The sequence below is a fragment of the Anoplolepis gracilipes genome, chromosome 2, assembly GCF_047496725.1.
Source record: "Anoplolepis gracilipes chromosome 2, ASM4749672v1, whole genome shotgun sequence".
In the NCBI taxonomy this organism is placed as follows: domain Eukaryota; kingdom Metazoa; phylum Arthropoda; class Insecta; order Hymenoptera; family Formicidae; genus Anoplolepis; species Anoplolepis gracilipes.
The window spans coordinates 6,910,001-6,925,898 of NC_132971.1; the positions used below are offsets into that span (position 1 = coordinate 6,910,001).

The 15,898-nt window shown below is 38.9% G+C and overlaps 1 protein-coding gene and 2 long non-coding RNA genes across 4 annotated transcripts in view; 2 read left to right on the forward strand and 1 right to left on the reverse strand.

Moving 5' to 3' along the window:
• The window catches only part of LOC140662729 (uncharacterized), a 2,121-nt gene extending 490 nt beyond the window's left edge, over positions 1-1,631 (forward strand). The window contains exons 1-2 of the long non-coding RNA XR_012046169.1: positions 1-91; positions 274-1,631. The exon at positions 1-91 is cut by the window's left edge and continues 490 nt beyond it. This is a non-coding gene — a long non-coding RNA (uncharacterized lncRNA). The remainder of the gene's footprint in view (positions 92-273) is intronic.
• LOC140663081 (uncharacterized) overlaps positions 1-15,898 on the forward strand; it is a 150,710-nt gene that overhangs the window by 29,666 nt on the left and 105,146 nt on the right. The gene's annotated exons all lie outside the window — the stretch shown is intronic.
• LOC140676600 (uncharacterized) lies at positions 800-3,977 on the reverse strand. Its single transcript, XM_072886318.1, has 4 exons — positions 3,821-3,977; positions 2,997-3,309; positions 2,468-2,650; positions 800-2,152 (listed from the first exon to the last, which is right to left on the reverse strand). Exons 2-4 carry the CDS (start codon positions 3,249-3,251, stop codon positions 2,114-2,116), a joined length of 477 nt encoding a protein of 158 aa, XP_072742419.1. The 5' UTR covers positions 3,252-3,309; positions 3,821-3,977; the 3' UTR covers positions 800-2,113.

Sequence of the window (15,898 nt, forward strand, 5' to 3'; positions counted from 1 at the left end):
TATTTAGTTAAATATCAGGAGCCCAAATGCGACAAATCGCTGAACAAGAAACATCATTCTTAATCTCGATCATTGAACAAGAAGCAATTTGGTAATACATCCATATTAAATTCGTTAAACTGTAAACATAACCTATACTCGCGTCCAAAATAATTGATAATTATGCAATTATATGATAATTCACGGCATTGTAAAAATTAAGATAAATATAAATGTAAATATGAGAGTAATATTTTTCTTATATTTTTTTATAGCGTGAAAATTTTTTTTTAGTAATTGATTTGTCTTTCCCGGATGCGCGGATATTGAGAAATCCGTGAATATCGAGCACGCGTGTCGGATAAGAACTGGAGAACGCACGTGCGCGATACAGACGCAAGTTTTGCAAGTGGTGGTCGTTCCCATCAAAGTGTTGGTCGTTCGAGCGGAATTGTGGATCGAATCGGCCGCAGCGCCACGCCGGGTGTTACGCTCGAGCTGAAACAATACAGAGGCACGAGGGTCCGAGCGATCAATCCCCTTGTGCGGCTCGTGAAACGGCACTAATGCTTTTCGCGCGAATTTACACACTAATTCGCCGAGTCCGTTCATCTTTGGCGCGGCTCAAGTATCGCTGTTCGAAAGGTCCGTTGATTTTGCAACACGCCATAATATGTATATTAGGGTGCGAAAGTTTTTTTTAATTTTAGAGAAAATTACAGAGTACTTATCCCCTCGTCTCTTTATGAAAGCCGAGTATGTAAAATACAATAGAGGACGTTACAAGAATAAAAGTAACTTTCATATTTCTGAATAAATGTTTTATATGATTTTATTTGGTGTAAAAATAGATATAATTATAATAGCGCAACAATTGAGATATATAAAAATTGTTTATCATGTATTCATAAACAATGGTCAAGATGTGTATGCAATATGTGCCGTCGTAGAATTGTATATTATATCCTCCGTAGCAAGTATTACATTTACCGCGAAAATGTAAGGATTGATTTTTTTTTCGGCCGTTTGATAAATTGCCGATCGTTCGTGATATTGTGTGAAACATGATATTGCCTATCGGTGCGTCATTATATAACGATGCTGCATAAAGTATAATGGCACTTATTCATACAATTGCAAAATGTAAAACGATACATGATCGACTTACGTTGATGACGATGACAATCTTGACAAATGAGATATTTTTAAATTAATAAATTTGTATAAAGACATACATATAGAATACACATAAAAAAATTTTTTCAACAATGTATTGTTTTCCAAAATGTGACTGCGAGTAAATATGCAATCTTTTTTTCTAGTTGAATATTCAATTTATTACATAGATCATCACATCGTGCGTAAAGGATCTAATATCGTTTGATCGTTCGATGAAAGTCAAAGTTGTAGTCACACGATACTTTATGCTCGGACGCCTTTCTAAAGCGCTGATATTCTTACAGCCACTATCGTTATTCGTCCGAATATAATTATGTACATACGCACTATATAGCTAAAGCTATGTCGTAAGAGAAGGGATGCTATAAAAGATGGATGAACCATATACAATCGAGCTGATAGAGTTAATCTCTGATGGTATTTAAAAAAGATTTCAGAATCGCATAATGTCTCAAACTAAATATATATAAAGACATTGAATTACTCTAATTTATTTTTTATATTCTGATTTATATAAAACTCGTTTCAGCTCTTATAATTTTACCACTCTCTTACGATATAAAAATATAAGAAAATTCTAATGACCATTGCAGCCCGTATCCGGTAGAGGAACGTATATAATTTAAAATTCATATATACACTCGAATTTCTCTAATTTAACTGAATATCTTCCTCAAATATGCGAGTAATAAACAAAAGTTGTTAATAATTATGAATTATTGAATATTCACGTTTCATATCGCAAATATCGCATCGCGTAGTATCCCCTTCTAAGTATTTAGATCTATACATATATCTTATATACATCTATATATACATGTGCTGCTCGATTTACGATACGTCTCCGTTTCCGGCTGCCGCTCAGTCCATCACAGTTTAGTTGTCCACGATATTGGACGTTGGGCATTATTGTCGCGTTAATTGTTTCGTTACGGTTATCTTGATGTTGAAAGACTCATGATTGTTCGCAAAATCCACATTCGTCGCAGGGTGTCTATAAAACACAATTTCAATCATTAATACGGACTAAAACTTAATAATATTAAAAAATTTACTAATTATATATATATATATATATATATATATATATATATATATATATATAAGTTTTTAAATTATAAAATGTAATATAACACACAATTTTTATATACATGTATGGAAAATATACAATACTATATTATATATTATTTAATTTAATTTTGTAAAAATTTTATAAAAATTTGTTCTCAAAGAGAGCGAAGAAGATGTGGGCTAAAATATATTATCGTGATTTTTTACTATATTATTTTCTATTATATTAGATACATACCACTGAATAATCGTGTGACTGCTCGCGTACTCGATAATACACCGAACGAGTGGCTATAATGTTTTGAATCTCATATCGAGATAACTTTCGATCTGTTATTTCCCAATTGAACGATGACCTGATATTTGCTCCCAAATTCAATATGTCGCGTCCTCCGTGCATTATGCGAAGTGGTGCGTTTATCTAAAATAAAATCTTTTTCTTTACTTTCTTTTGCACACATGTGCACAATAATAATCAATGCAGGAAAAAGATTGTACATTAGTAATGCAAAAATGTTCGTGCGCCAATAACATTATAAATACGTAAACGATTGTACATCATTTTTCTTCGACGGAACACATTCTTTAGGAAAACAATTTCTTTGAGACATTTAATTGCGCAAGTATCATCTTTTTTCGATTAAACAAATATTTCTTAGAAAAATAATTTCTCTGATATTTTTTATTCTCTCTCTTTCTCTTTTAAGATTCCTATAATCCCTTTTTATATCGGGTTCCGAATTATAGATAACGCGCGTAATGTTTACCTCCTTGTACGGTACTCTGGTGGGACTCTCTGATCTCGATGAAATCGGCGTTAATTCGGCTAATGCTGATTCGCCGGACAGTGCGAGACTGCTGATGCCGCTGGACTCGCTTCCGGTACTTGGGGAAGCCCGTCCGGAATCGGGTGAATTTCTCGAATTCTGTTCGTCCTGTTCGAGCTTAAGAAGCTTCGCGCTCAATGTAGAAAAGCGTTCTGGATTTAGACCGATTAATGGTAGCGCTAACGTCAATGCCATAATTTTTGTCTTGTTAGCGTTGGTGTATGCGAATGCCTCTTAACGCGAATGCCTCGACCTAAAATGGATCGTTATGATAATACCGTCATAATATTTACAAGACCACTGATTGTACCGTCCTAATTAACGTTTCTATATATATATCATTTCACATATTTTGATATTCTATAAAACTTTTGCTTACGTCGACATTTTGCATCACAACACTCAACTTCAAATTATTTAAAACGGAGAAATAAATGAATGCATTTATAGTTACAGTGAAAAAATGTACACATTTTTAATTTGAATATTTGACAAATACTACAAATTTGCAAAATTTTTTACTTAAATTATGCAGAAAGTACCCATGTCCTTTTTTTCTCTCTTCTTGTAGTAAATATGTATTAGCGAAAAAAAAACATAATCTAAAGTCTACGCTACATGTTTTGTAGATATTTAAAACACATTATTTTCAATTTTGAAAAACATTATGATTAATATGATCTTCCAACTAATTCGCTATGCTATTAAATTGATTATCCTTCAATATTTCTTATAACAAAATTTCACTTTTGCATTGACATTACCTGGACTAATGTAGTCGCTTCAATCGTGTGAACCGTTACGACTTCAACAGACAACTGAAAGTCTTGCTTGTATATATCCTGGCATATCTATTCATCTGTACATATATCTTTTCGTATGAGAACATGCGATGATAAACACGACCTTCTAACGTTATTATTCGAAGCGCGAGTGTAAAGTATTCGATTATGTACTATGTTTTATTGACAAAAGCATATAATGTCAAATATGAACAATAAATAAAAACAACATATATACAATATTTCTAAAAAAGAAGAGAAAATTTTAAATTAGTTAAAGCCTACATAAATATATCGTAGGTGTAATTAGATTTTTATTGTTTATATCTGAAAACTATAAAACATTTATTAATATAAAGTAGAACTCTTCTTGATATAAAATGACAGAATAAATATTATTGATATTGAAAATTGAATTTTCTCTCGTGAAATAATTTTATGACTTGAGAGAACTCCTTTACCGACGAGGTTGGTAAAGCCATTTTCCATTGGTATCAGGCTGTTGTGATACCAACGGACCACAACCCTATGGTATAGTGCCTGTAGTACACGTGCAATGCTGTCAATAAAACTGAAGGCAAAGTCTTAGCCTGCGATGCAGTCTACTTTACCGACTGCAATTTGCACGTTCTTCTAATATTATTTCAATATAGATTAATTAAGATTATATTATTAACATTCAGGATGTAATCATCAGGAGATAATTTTACATACTTCTAGTAATAACTGCTTCTTGTTGATAATTAATATCATTGAATTATAATAATTGTTATCACTTACCATATGCGGTACAGTACCGATAAAAGATATTAGGATAACGGCGAATCCTTCCTCGATTCTTCTTTCTCTTTTTCTTTCTTATTCTTATTCTTTTGTCTGGATTTATTTACTCAATGTGCCGCTAGGACACCATTGAGTTAAACATCTCTTATTGAAATTTTTAATTTTTATTATTTCTTGCTATTTTGATGCATAATTTGCATCAAAAACTTCTTTCTGAGATCAGATTTATTTCATTAAACACAGAGCAAATTGTAAAAACACGTTCAATAGACTGTTATTTCTTAGACATACTTGAGTGAGCTTTCTCGCTTGTGCTTATGTAAAGCTCATGTTCTTTATAAAACATTTTTCAATCTAATCGAAGCAAGTGGTCCGATGCTACTCAGTAAATGTTACGAGCGATGAGCGTCATTCGAGGAGTGTTTCATCAGCCAGGACAATGTGTTAGAGTTCGTCTTTTTCAATCTTTCAGCTAACTCGTTCTCATAGGACTCAATATCAGACGCCCGGTGGACCATGATCGGAGCTGGTCAAGCATCGTGACGTTGGAAAGCTCTAGCGTATAAGAAGAATTTGTGCGCCTCTCTCTCTCTTTCTCGTTTATCCTGATGTGCAGTGGGCCTATAACGACAGAAAAAAAGAAAAAAAAAGAGTTATTCATCGAAGAACGAATCTAGAATTTAAGGAAGTTAATAATCGACGTACATATATATATGCATATATACACACACACACACACACACACACATACATCATAATTTAATGGAGATAAAATTGGGAGCAAAGCGGCTTTCCCTCTTTGATTCATGTGTGGAAAGTAGTCGATTAATTAACGTCAGAGTGAAAGGGTTATGTTTATAAGAATTTGCGAAAGAGCATGCAATTCTGCACAGTTTCAAAATAGTTGAGGAATTGCGCGCGTTCTTCTTCTTGGCAGCCTTTCTTTAGAAGAAACAAAAAAATTCCAGAATTATCGATAACATTATCTGAAAAAAGAGGAAGACGGAACTATTAAATGGAAAGGATATCTCTCTCTCAAGGCAAATCTCTCGATATGTGTATCTCAGACGTGACTTTTCTCCAGCCTTTCCAATCTTTTCTCCTCTGTTAATCGCTTGGAGTAAGCCAACGTAGGAAGAATGAATTATTCTCGTGATACAAGATATGGACCAACGGTGCTGGATTCACACAAAGAGAAGATGTGAAAAAACGGCGGGGGAATGTTTCCCGAAACAGTGCGGCTCGATCACCGCAGACTGAATCAGAAACATGCATCGTCAAAACAAGAAGTAAACTTTAATACAAATATCTCGGCTCTTTACGGAACAACGGGATTCAACTTCTGCACGATTCTTGAGCTGTTCTGTTAAGGGAACTAGTGTTCTGGAGTATCTAGAGAACGATTTAGTTGAAAGGTGGGGGGCGAACTTAGCTTGAAATCAGTTGGGATTTCTCGCTACTGTAGTAACAACGTGGACCATTATTTTGCACTGATCAAAAATTTGTTTATGTTATATAATGTGTTTTCATGAATATAAAATTAATTACAAGTATATATAATTGCGACATTATTATTCAATTTTCAGCATGCTTATGAAAGTTTCTCACTTATAATAGATTTACCTTCCGTATACTTACTCCGTGTTACCGACATACGAGATCTGGTTTCATGGTTCGCCGTTAGAGAGCCATCCTTGATATCTTAAGCTCTTTATCAAAGAATTTTTAGACTTCAATTTTTATATATTATAAGATAGATCTTTTGCATAAACTTTACTTTTGTTTTAATATGTGTACAGTAAATTTTTAAATTACATACATTTTTTAAAATTGAAATTATAAATTATCTCACAATTATCTTACATTATATACGTACATTATTTATACAAACAGAATCAATAATATTTCATTACAAATACAATTACTTCATTGTCGATACGATATTTGCGTAATGCTAATAGTGATATTTTGATAAACAAGATTTTTTTGAAATTTTAATTATATTTTACATTATATCTCCAGATAACCGTAAAATTGTACAAATTGATTGAAATACATCTACTCCTGATTTTAATGAAAATGTTAAAGATTAATATAAAGAAAACACATTAACTTTTATTCAATCATTTCCGTCTCTAAAGAAATATATTTTAGATGATTGCCACTCAGGATAGATTTATTGTATTATGTAATCAGCTACAGTACAAAATTACATTGGCATGTACGTGCTTCGTGGATGCGTTTTTAAATATTTCCAGTATACCGGGCGGACGTTACACGCGGCATTACAACGCGTCGCAACCACATCGCATCACATCGCATCGCATCGCGCGACCCATCCGGTGGCCCTAGCAACGCACATGCGCCCTTCTTGGACTCTCGCTTCTCCGGTTTCTCTCTCCGGATGGTTGGGGATTGGCCCGGAGTAACACCCCCTTATAATGGGTTCACCCGTCCGCGTCGAGTGCTAGAGAGAGATGGAGAAAAAGAGACAGAGGAAGAGAGAAGAAGAGAAAGAGAGGATAGGAAAGACAGAGATGGACGAAGCGAGGGAGTCCGGGGAAGAGACGTAATTCCGTGGTAGCGAGAGAGGAGCGAGAAAATCGGACGAGAGCGAGAGACGACGCCGGCTGCGAGGGCCGCGCACGCGAGAGGGATGAGGGCAACGGAAGCCATATTGATTTCCCTATGTTTCCCCGTGTTGTTACTATAGCGCCAAGCGAGGGTGCGAGGAGTAGGCAGGTACTACCCTCCTCGACAGCCACCCCGTTCTTCTAACTGTCGGTTGTCCGGCAAGAGAGAGACTGTGCTGTACCACTGGCGCGCGTATATATTCTGTCCCCGTTTTTTTTTCCTCTTTCTTTTTTTCTGTCTTCTCCCTCAGTTCCTTTCTCTACCCCCGCCGTTTTTTCCTCGCGATCTTCTGTTTCGCGTGCCAAGTATCGCCCGTTATTTTCTCACCGTTCGCGTTGTATCGTATAAGCCAAATAATGAATGACTTTGATCGCGGACGTTTACGAAAGGGCCAACATATCATTATTTGATTCTGCAGTGTTGTTGTCGCAAAAAAAATTTCTCCTCACTTTAATATGTCCACAGCGTTTTTCATCTCGAGATTCGTAAACTCATATCTTTGAAAAGTTTTAAACGCGCGAAAAAAGATATGACGGACCAAGAGAAGCGTCTATTCAGAAGATTTATTTTCAATTGTGTATAATATTTTTTGCTAGCTGCGAGTTTCGCGTTGTCGTATAATTTATAATTAAAGACAAGAGTCGCTAAAACTACAAACGGGCGTTTTTATTCGGCTTTTTCGGCTACGAGCGCCGAAACACGTTGCTACGAGACGCGATTCGCTCATTAACGGCAGTGATCGTTCATCATTTCTGCCATAACATCGCGTTTCGTGGTCATGCGTGAATCGGACGTAATGTTTTCCCCTACGGAACGTCCCACGGACAGAAGGTATCCAGAGCATAACCTGGGTGGTCCGATATCAGCTGCGCAATTTCCCAAACGCGCGCCGCGCGTTTTCCTGCGCTTTCCTCCGACGATGTCCTAGTGCTCTTTCTTCGGGGTCGCGAAGCAAGAGAGAAAGAGACAGAGGGAGGAAGGTTCACTGTTTGAATGAAGGAGACGGCGAATCGTGCGGTTGTTACCTAGTGATGCATGGCTCGGTAATAGCTACAATACAACCAGCTTACAAGAGGGGTTCCGCTACCATGCCGCCTCTCGGCGACTTGAGATTTATTGCCTCCGGGCGGATCGCGGATTCCCAGATTCCCCGGTTTGCTCTTATAAATGACTCCTATTAATTGACCGCGTGATGGTAGACAAGGAAAAAGGGAATGTCGGAGCACCTGATCCATTTCCACGCGGATGGTTTCGCGGCGCAGGTGATAAATTATTCGTATCCAGAGATATTGGAGGAACGCCGGGAAATATGTAGAGATTTTAATACATCTTTGTGTTAATAGTTTGATGATGTCGTCGTTGAAAAAGCGGAATTTTTCTAATTTTCAACTTTAACAAAAATATACGATCTCGATAATTTTACAATGTTGACTCAAACTGTGGAATGCGATATAAGCGAGATAACTACGCCAGCTCGAGATGGATGTGAAATTATCACTTCGTCGCGGTAATTCGCTTCGTTGGCGTATTCGTACTCGATTCTGTGTATCTGCCCGAACACGCGCAAACAAAAAAAGAAATACAATTTACTGTTGAGCGTCAGGCAAAATTTTCCGCGGTTGAAATTACCGCTTTCATCGCAGCCGCGCGGTCAATTTAGCCTGCAAACTTCCCGACACACGAGAGTTCGCGGAAACGACATCCGAGTCGAGCTGAATGGCGACCTCCGTGGGTGTTCGTTTCTTCCCTTTTTTTTACCTCCCTCTCTTCCTCTCGCGCGACGCGCACGATCGTCCGGATTTTAAAGTGCCAATCAGAGAGAAGGGGCTGTGAAAAAAGCGGAGAAAACAAGGAGGAATATTCGATATCACTGGACTCGTGCCACGGCCACGTGTCTGACGCGCGGGAACAATGAGAACTAGACACACTCGCCGGGTGCTAGCACGAGCACGGCAACCCCCCAACGCAAGCAGCCGGCTATATAACGAGAGAGATCTTGGCACTATTAAACGTGTCCTAATGCATTTAATGACGAGTTCTCGTGCGATCGAGAGGGTGGCGCATTGGGTGGGCTGCGTGTCAAAACACGCGCGTTCAAGTCGCACGCGAGCCTTACGTAAATTGAAACTGAGATAGATCGGGATCTCTCCTGCAAATTATCACGCGCGTTTAACTATAAGTCAAGAGAACTTTGAAAACTTTTAGTTAATCAGAACTTTCGCAAATATATTATCATGCAAGAGATACATGAAACAATTATTATGTAGATAACAATAATTGTTTATACTATACATACATATAATTGCATTACAGCTTTCTCTCTTCATGGTATTTTGATTACATTGAACACAGTAGCATATTTGTAACTTTCCGAGTAAATTACGACGGCTCGCGGATAGTGTTTCGACTCGTGAAATTTATGTAAAATCATGCGGGTCTTTCTTCTCGCCAGTGAGATATGTGCGGACCGTGTGAACGTGGTGTGTAATAACGTAAGACCGAAGGTCGCAGGTAACAGACCGCCTCTCTCGCATCCTCATAACATGTAAAACACCGGGATTACGGGATAATAACCACGGGGCGCTGGTGTTTGTAAACTTTACAGTTTGCCGATCTACTCTACATATCCAGCCTTGTCGGATAGTTAGAGCGGTCGGGAATATGCGGGTGAAAATTCTACATTCGTAGAGATTACGCTGCGATAATGTACTGCGACATTCGAAAGTGGTAGATCTATTTCTTGATATTTCTCTTTAATTTACATAATATGACATCGCGAGTTAAAAAAGATAGTATTCGATGAATTATCTTTAACGTGTATTTTTCAAACATTTTACACATAAAAATATAAAAAAGAAGAATTGCATTAGATAAATAAAAATAAGTGTTGCGTAAAAATGTAAAATTGTGACAATTTACGTTAGAAAAAATAAGTTTGTATATATATTTTTAAAGATTAACATAGATGCGCATATGTTATACATATATTAATCTATTATTTTCTAATTAAAATTTTTATACAACACTCATTTATATTTATAATAATCAGTTTTTCATTTTTTTATATCAAATATTTCGAAAAAATTATATTACGTGATACAAATTCAACTTCAATCCAGAAATTATACTTCTGAATATAAAGACGTCGTAAGTAGACACGGCACAACATAAAAGCTTCTAAATAAAACGTGAAGTTAATAATCGAGCTTGTCGCAAAAACGTGCCGAGACAGCGGAGCGTTAATGAAACGCCATGGTGGATCACGGGGTGGCGGCTCTCACACGTAATTCCCGCTGGTCGAAGACCGCGCCAGAGTGGACACGAGGGATTCTGCCGTAGGGTCTACCACCCGTGGCTTTAATATCGCTTTATTAACCCACTTTGGACGCAAGCCTGATTTCTCGGATCGGTATTCCAGCCCCCGAGCGCGAAACCTTACGTAACGCCGAATTGTTGGGTTAAGAAGACGAACACGTGGCGAGGATTTACTGTAATAAATGGTGCATTACCTCTTCGCGTGATTAATCTGCCTAAGAACTGACGAAGTATATTAATTTTTATCGATAGTGCACTCTTATGTTTCAAAAAAAGTTTGTTAATCCCGCGACAGATTGGTATAGTCGAAATATTCTACAGATTAGATTAAAAAATAAGTGTACGAAATAATGTTTATTTAAAATTTTACCAAAGTTTATAAAATTTCAAATCTATTTATCTCTGAAATTAAATTCGTTCGAATGTACTTTTACTTTTTTATATTAAATTATTTTGACATTTGCCCAGTCAACAAAAACCTATATGTATATATATATATATATATATATATATATATATACATACATACATATAAAATTTGATATAAAAAAGTGGACACATTTAAGCGAACTAAATAGTATAAAATTATATAAATATTATAATTATTATATATATATATATATATATATATATATATATATATATAAAATGGCGTTGACGTGGAAAAGTAATATTATAATCTAACTAATACTATCATAGTTTTCAAATATGAGATTTTTTGTACAGTCTACAAGTCTATGCAGTTGCAGAGATTCTTCGGCAATCCCACGAAACAAGGCCCTCGAATCTTCGCATGCCTGACTTACGCGAGAGCCGGCTTAACGCAGCAGGCAGGAGGCTGGCTTCCTTCAGAGAAACGAAGCCGGCAGATGTCGGGCCAAATATTTTAGCCTCTCGCAATTACTCTGCGGCAAAGCAGCGGCGCAAACAAACGTCAACCTTTGTGAACGCGCGTTAAAACTTTGAGAAAGTGATACATTAATACTATCGCTGTAAATTTTCGCAAAATGTACTGTTTACCGCGGAATATATTCTACGCGAATTATGTGTGTACGTCTTGACAGTCGCGATGTAATCGTAAATAATGTCGGGAGAGCTTAGCAAGACAGAAGGAAGAGAGAGAGAGAGAAAGAGAGAAAAAATGTAGATCTTGCCGGAACCCCCGGGTAAAAGGCACCCTTTTAATCCGCGCTCAGTGACTCCCTCCCGATAGACGGGAGATTATCACGGGGGTATCATACGGGGCCTCTCAAGCGTCCGTAAGAGCGAGCGAAGGTAGGAAGGCGGGAGAGACGAGAGGAACGCGCGTAGAGAGGAGGGAGAGGGAGAGTACCCTATGGTTACCGGTGGCTAGAAGTGGGGCTCCCGCGGCGCGGAGCACCGCCAAATCCACCGCAAATGCCATCGAGTACTCCTTGGCCGTACGTGAGCGCAAGGGCGAACCACGAGAGCACGTGGTACTTGAACCAGTTGGGGGCCCGCTATGAGTGGCCGAGCGAATGTCGGCTGCGTGTGCACGTGGTGGAGAACGAAGCGAAATAGCTCGCGAAAAAAATGAATACGCTCTATATACGGCGAACACAAACTACTACGGTTCTCTCTCTCTCTCTCTCTCTCTCTCTCTCTCTCTCTCTCTCTCTCTCTCTCTCTTTCTGTGTATCGATGAGGGCTCCTTATCCCCCGCGAATGTTCGCGCTGCGAACGCCCAATATTTCACTCCGGAAATTATACGCTTTCTACACAGCAATTATATCGGAAACATTGTACTGTGTGTTTATTTTATCAATTTCAAGTGTATTTGTCTTCGCGAGAAAAATGGGCTGGCTTCTCTTACAATTATTTCGTTTATAATATATATTTGGTATTTGATATTAAATCGAGGGATTTAGATCTCGCGTCATCATTTTATCTATTTTAATTTAAAGCAGGAATGAATAGCAGGATATTAAATTTATAAGTAGGAATAAGAATAAAAATATTGCTTATGGTAAATATTTGCTAAAATGGCACACGATTTTTTATGCAGTTACATCTTTGATTTTTTGTCTCAATAGATATAGCTATGTCTTCGAATGAATAATTAACTAAAATTAATTTACTGTTTATTGCAGTAGCTAGATGTGGATGACTCGGACTTTTTTCGAAACAGACGCTCGAAATTGGTTTTTCGGGTCACTACACTTCCACTTTTATTAACTATGCTCAGTCATACGACAGCCTTGTATTATCGTCGCATGCGTACGGAATTCAAAGTCGTTCGGGATAACACGACGATGGCAAAATATATATAAACAATATATACGTTTATATATCAACGTATACGCATCGGCGCGTATCGCTCCAACGGACTTCGCGAGGGTCGGCGAGGGCGACGTCGCGGGAGACCGGAGGGGGCGGGATGGAGCCGGTTTGTAACAAAATCAATAGAGGGGTGGCGCGCGAGAGGACACACGGGGGGGGGGTAAAACGGGAGTGGAAGGAAAGGGGGAGAGGGAGGACGGAAGGGTAAACGGGCCGGCGCAGGAAGAGGGTGGGTGGCTCGCGCGGGGGTGGCTCAGCAGGACGCAAGCGCACTCGGAAGACGCGGAAGAGGGGTGCGCGGGAGAGAGGGGGCGAAGGAAGACAAAACCACCCCGCCGGCTACTCCCACCCTCTGGACGAGGCGACGGACTGCGATGGAGTGCCTCCATCCTCCACTTCCATCTCCTCCTCCTCCACCACCTCTTCCTCCTGCTCTTCCGCCGTCGTCATCTCCTCTTCCCCGTCCCTGTGCGCCATCTCCTCCTACTTCCCTTCCCTGCCGCCTACGTCGAGTCTCTACAGAACAGCTCTCGCTAACCTGAAACTCGGGGGTGATGCGTCTCCCCCGAATAGTACGTGCTGCCCTCGTCGCTGCCACGGTGAATCTCGGAACAGCGTGGATTTCAGGCATTTTGTTTCAACGGGAACGTTGGCTCAGCGATATTCCGTTGTGGATTCTGCGGCCAATCTCGACCATAGTTCGAGGAAAAATGGCGATACGTTATGTCGCGGTGATCTCGCTGGAAACGATATTTTTATGCATTTCAAGTTTCCTATACTTCGAGAGACGTGTACATAGCGCAATTTTCATCTATTATTAACGCAATTTTCATCTATTATAATCTAGAAAGAGATTTGTTAGATATATCGAGAATCGCTTCAGGGATTTGTCTGCATATCGAAAATCCGATTAACGTGGCATGCATTCTACGCTAATCGGCAGGTTTGCACGTGCGATGCGGTGCTATTTTTTTGACACGTTGAGAATGACAGACAGTTTTTCTGTGTCATTGAATCTAAACGCACGTTTATATCAAATTTTCAAGTTTATAAGAAAGACAGATCGTATAACAAGCCTTCCACATATACAATTATTTATTGTTGTCCCTGACAACCGCCTTGTACGAATATCGATTCTTGAGTATAAAAAGTATCAATCCGTGACAAGCGTCAAGAAATAATCAATAAAATATTAAACTGCTTGAGAGTATTAAATAAGAGTGTATTCTTTACTATGTTATCGTAGATCGTGTAGGCGTGTCATATAATTGCCAAAAAATATAAAACGTAGAGAAAGTATATAAGACTTTTTATTTCCTCTGCTGGAGCTCTGCTGGTTTGAAGATTATTTTCAATATCACGTGTTGTGTGCATCAAGCATGCGATACCGTATATATATTCAATAACGCACGACGCTTCGCGTATGGTTTGCACTTGTCGGGAATTTACCGTAGCCGTATTCCACACGTGCGGATGGTTTCACGCGAATATCGCCATTTTAGCGAAACGAAACGGCGCGCTGTCTCGGCGCTGATAAATCGTTCCAAAAACGAGGGAACGTCGCGCGAGGACAGAACGGCGGAACGTCGTTTGCAAATAAACTAATAAAGTGCCATTCTTCCGCCACTCGGTTCGTCTCTCACCCTCCGACGGTGTGCGCTCGCTTGCGCGTATTTCGCGCTGCTCGTAAGTGCACGCTCGTACGCGCCACGCGCGCACGTACGTGCGTGCACGCATTATTTCACGCGGGGGCGTCGAAAACGTATTTACCGTTCCCGCCGGGACAAGCGCCTTGATTTGTCGCCGAAAATCAGGCGAGGGTGGAATCAAGGGTCGCGATAAAAGCATTAGCTGCCCGCTTAAGTGTTTTTCCAACTTGTTCAACTCTGTTGTCTCTTCTCTCTTTCTCTCTCTCTCTCTTCCTGTTATCGTCTCTCCGCCCCCTGTCATCCGATGTTGTTGTTGTACGAGGGACGTCGCCGTCCTGATATCGACAGGTCTGGCGTGTCTTCACGTCCTTAGCATTTCCGTTTTTCTCTTCTTCCGCGAGATCGCCGAGTAGAAGCGTTGCGAGGAAACTGACCGGAGCTTTCGACATTTTATCGGATTGGTTATTGGCGTGTCTTATTGTGAGCGTGAACTTTGATTTAATTAATTATGCATTAAAATGCGAACTGAGAAGCCAGTGATATTAAAGGGTCAGTAGTGAACTCTCTTTTAAAGGTCATCTTCCCCGAAGTCCCACGGCAAAAGGTTAGCAGGCTCTAACGATTTATTATAATAGTCGAGTCTGCGATTTATTATAATATGTTATAACAAATATTTACACTAAAAATAAAACATTTTTTATAATGTTTATAGCTTTCAGAATTTATAGGTAATATCTTTAGCGAATCATTTAATTAGGTTCTGTTGGTTAGAAGAGGAAGATTAATGTGTATTTAATATTATATATTAAATATTTTATTGTAAGGATGTCTTGTGAAGCTATTACAATTTTCGAAATTAAATTTTGCTTGTTTTTGTCGATTGTTTTCCAAATAGCGGATTAACAGAAGCAATGTATGGGCAGGCTGAAATGATGGCCGACAGACAGTGAAAGCGACGACGTAATAATCCGAACAGTAGCAAACAGACGTAGATAAAAGTAAGTGAAAGAGAAATGGGGAGGAGAGATAAAAGTCTGGGGGGGGGGGGAAGAGAGAACGTTGGGGCAGACGGAGATAGGGACACTATCTGACAAAGGACGACAGAATCTCTTTGTTCTCGTGGCTCAACGGCTTCATTCTGTGGCCGCGATGTTTTGTCAAGGTCACTCTCATTCACTTGCCTATGCCAGTAGTCCATTTTCTTCCCTTTAGGATTCAATGTTGTTATTATTGTGTATTTTTTTTTGTTTTTTTAAATGCAGTTACTGTATGTGATCTGTGTTGTTCTATCCCAGTGTACGGTTCTTAACACATTTGTTTGTATTACAATGTAACTGTGATTTTAAGCATGATTAAGCATAAAATGATTTTAAGTAGC

Coding starts and splice junctions, on each gene's coding strand:
- LOC140676600 (XM_072886318.1), bottom strand. CDS start 3,251: ATGGCATTGACGTTAGCGCTACCATTAATCGGTCTAAATCCAGAACGC. Junction 2,651..2,996: donor CCAGAGTACCGTACAAGGAG/GTAAACATTACG, acceptor ATTTTATTTTAG/ATAAACGCACCACTTCGCAT. Junction 2,153..2,467: donor AGTCACACGATTATTCAGTG/GTATGTATCTAA, acceptor TGTGTTTTATAG/ACACCCTGCGACGAATGTGG.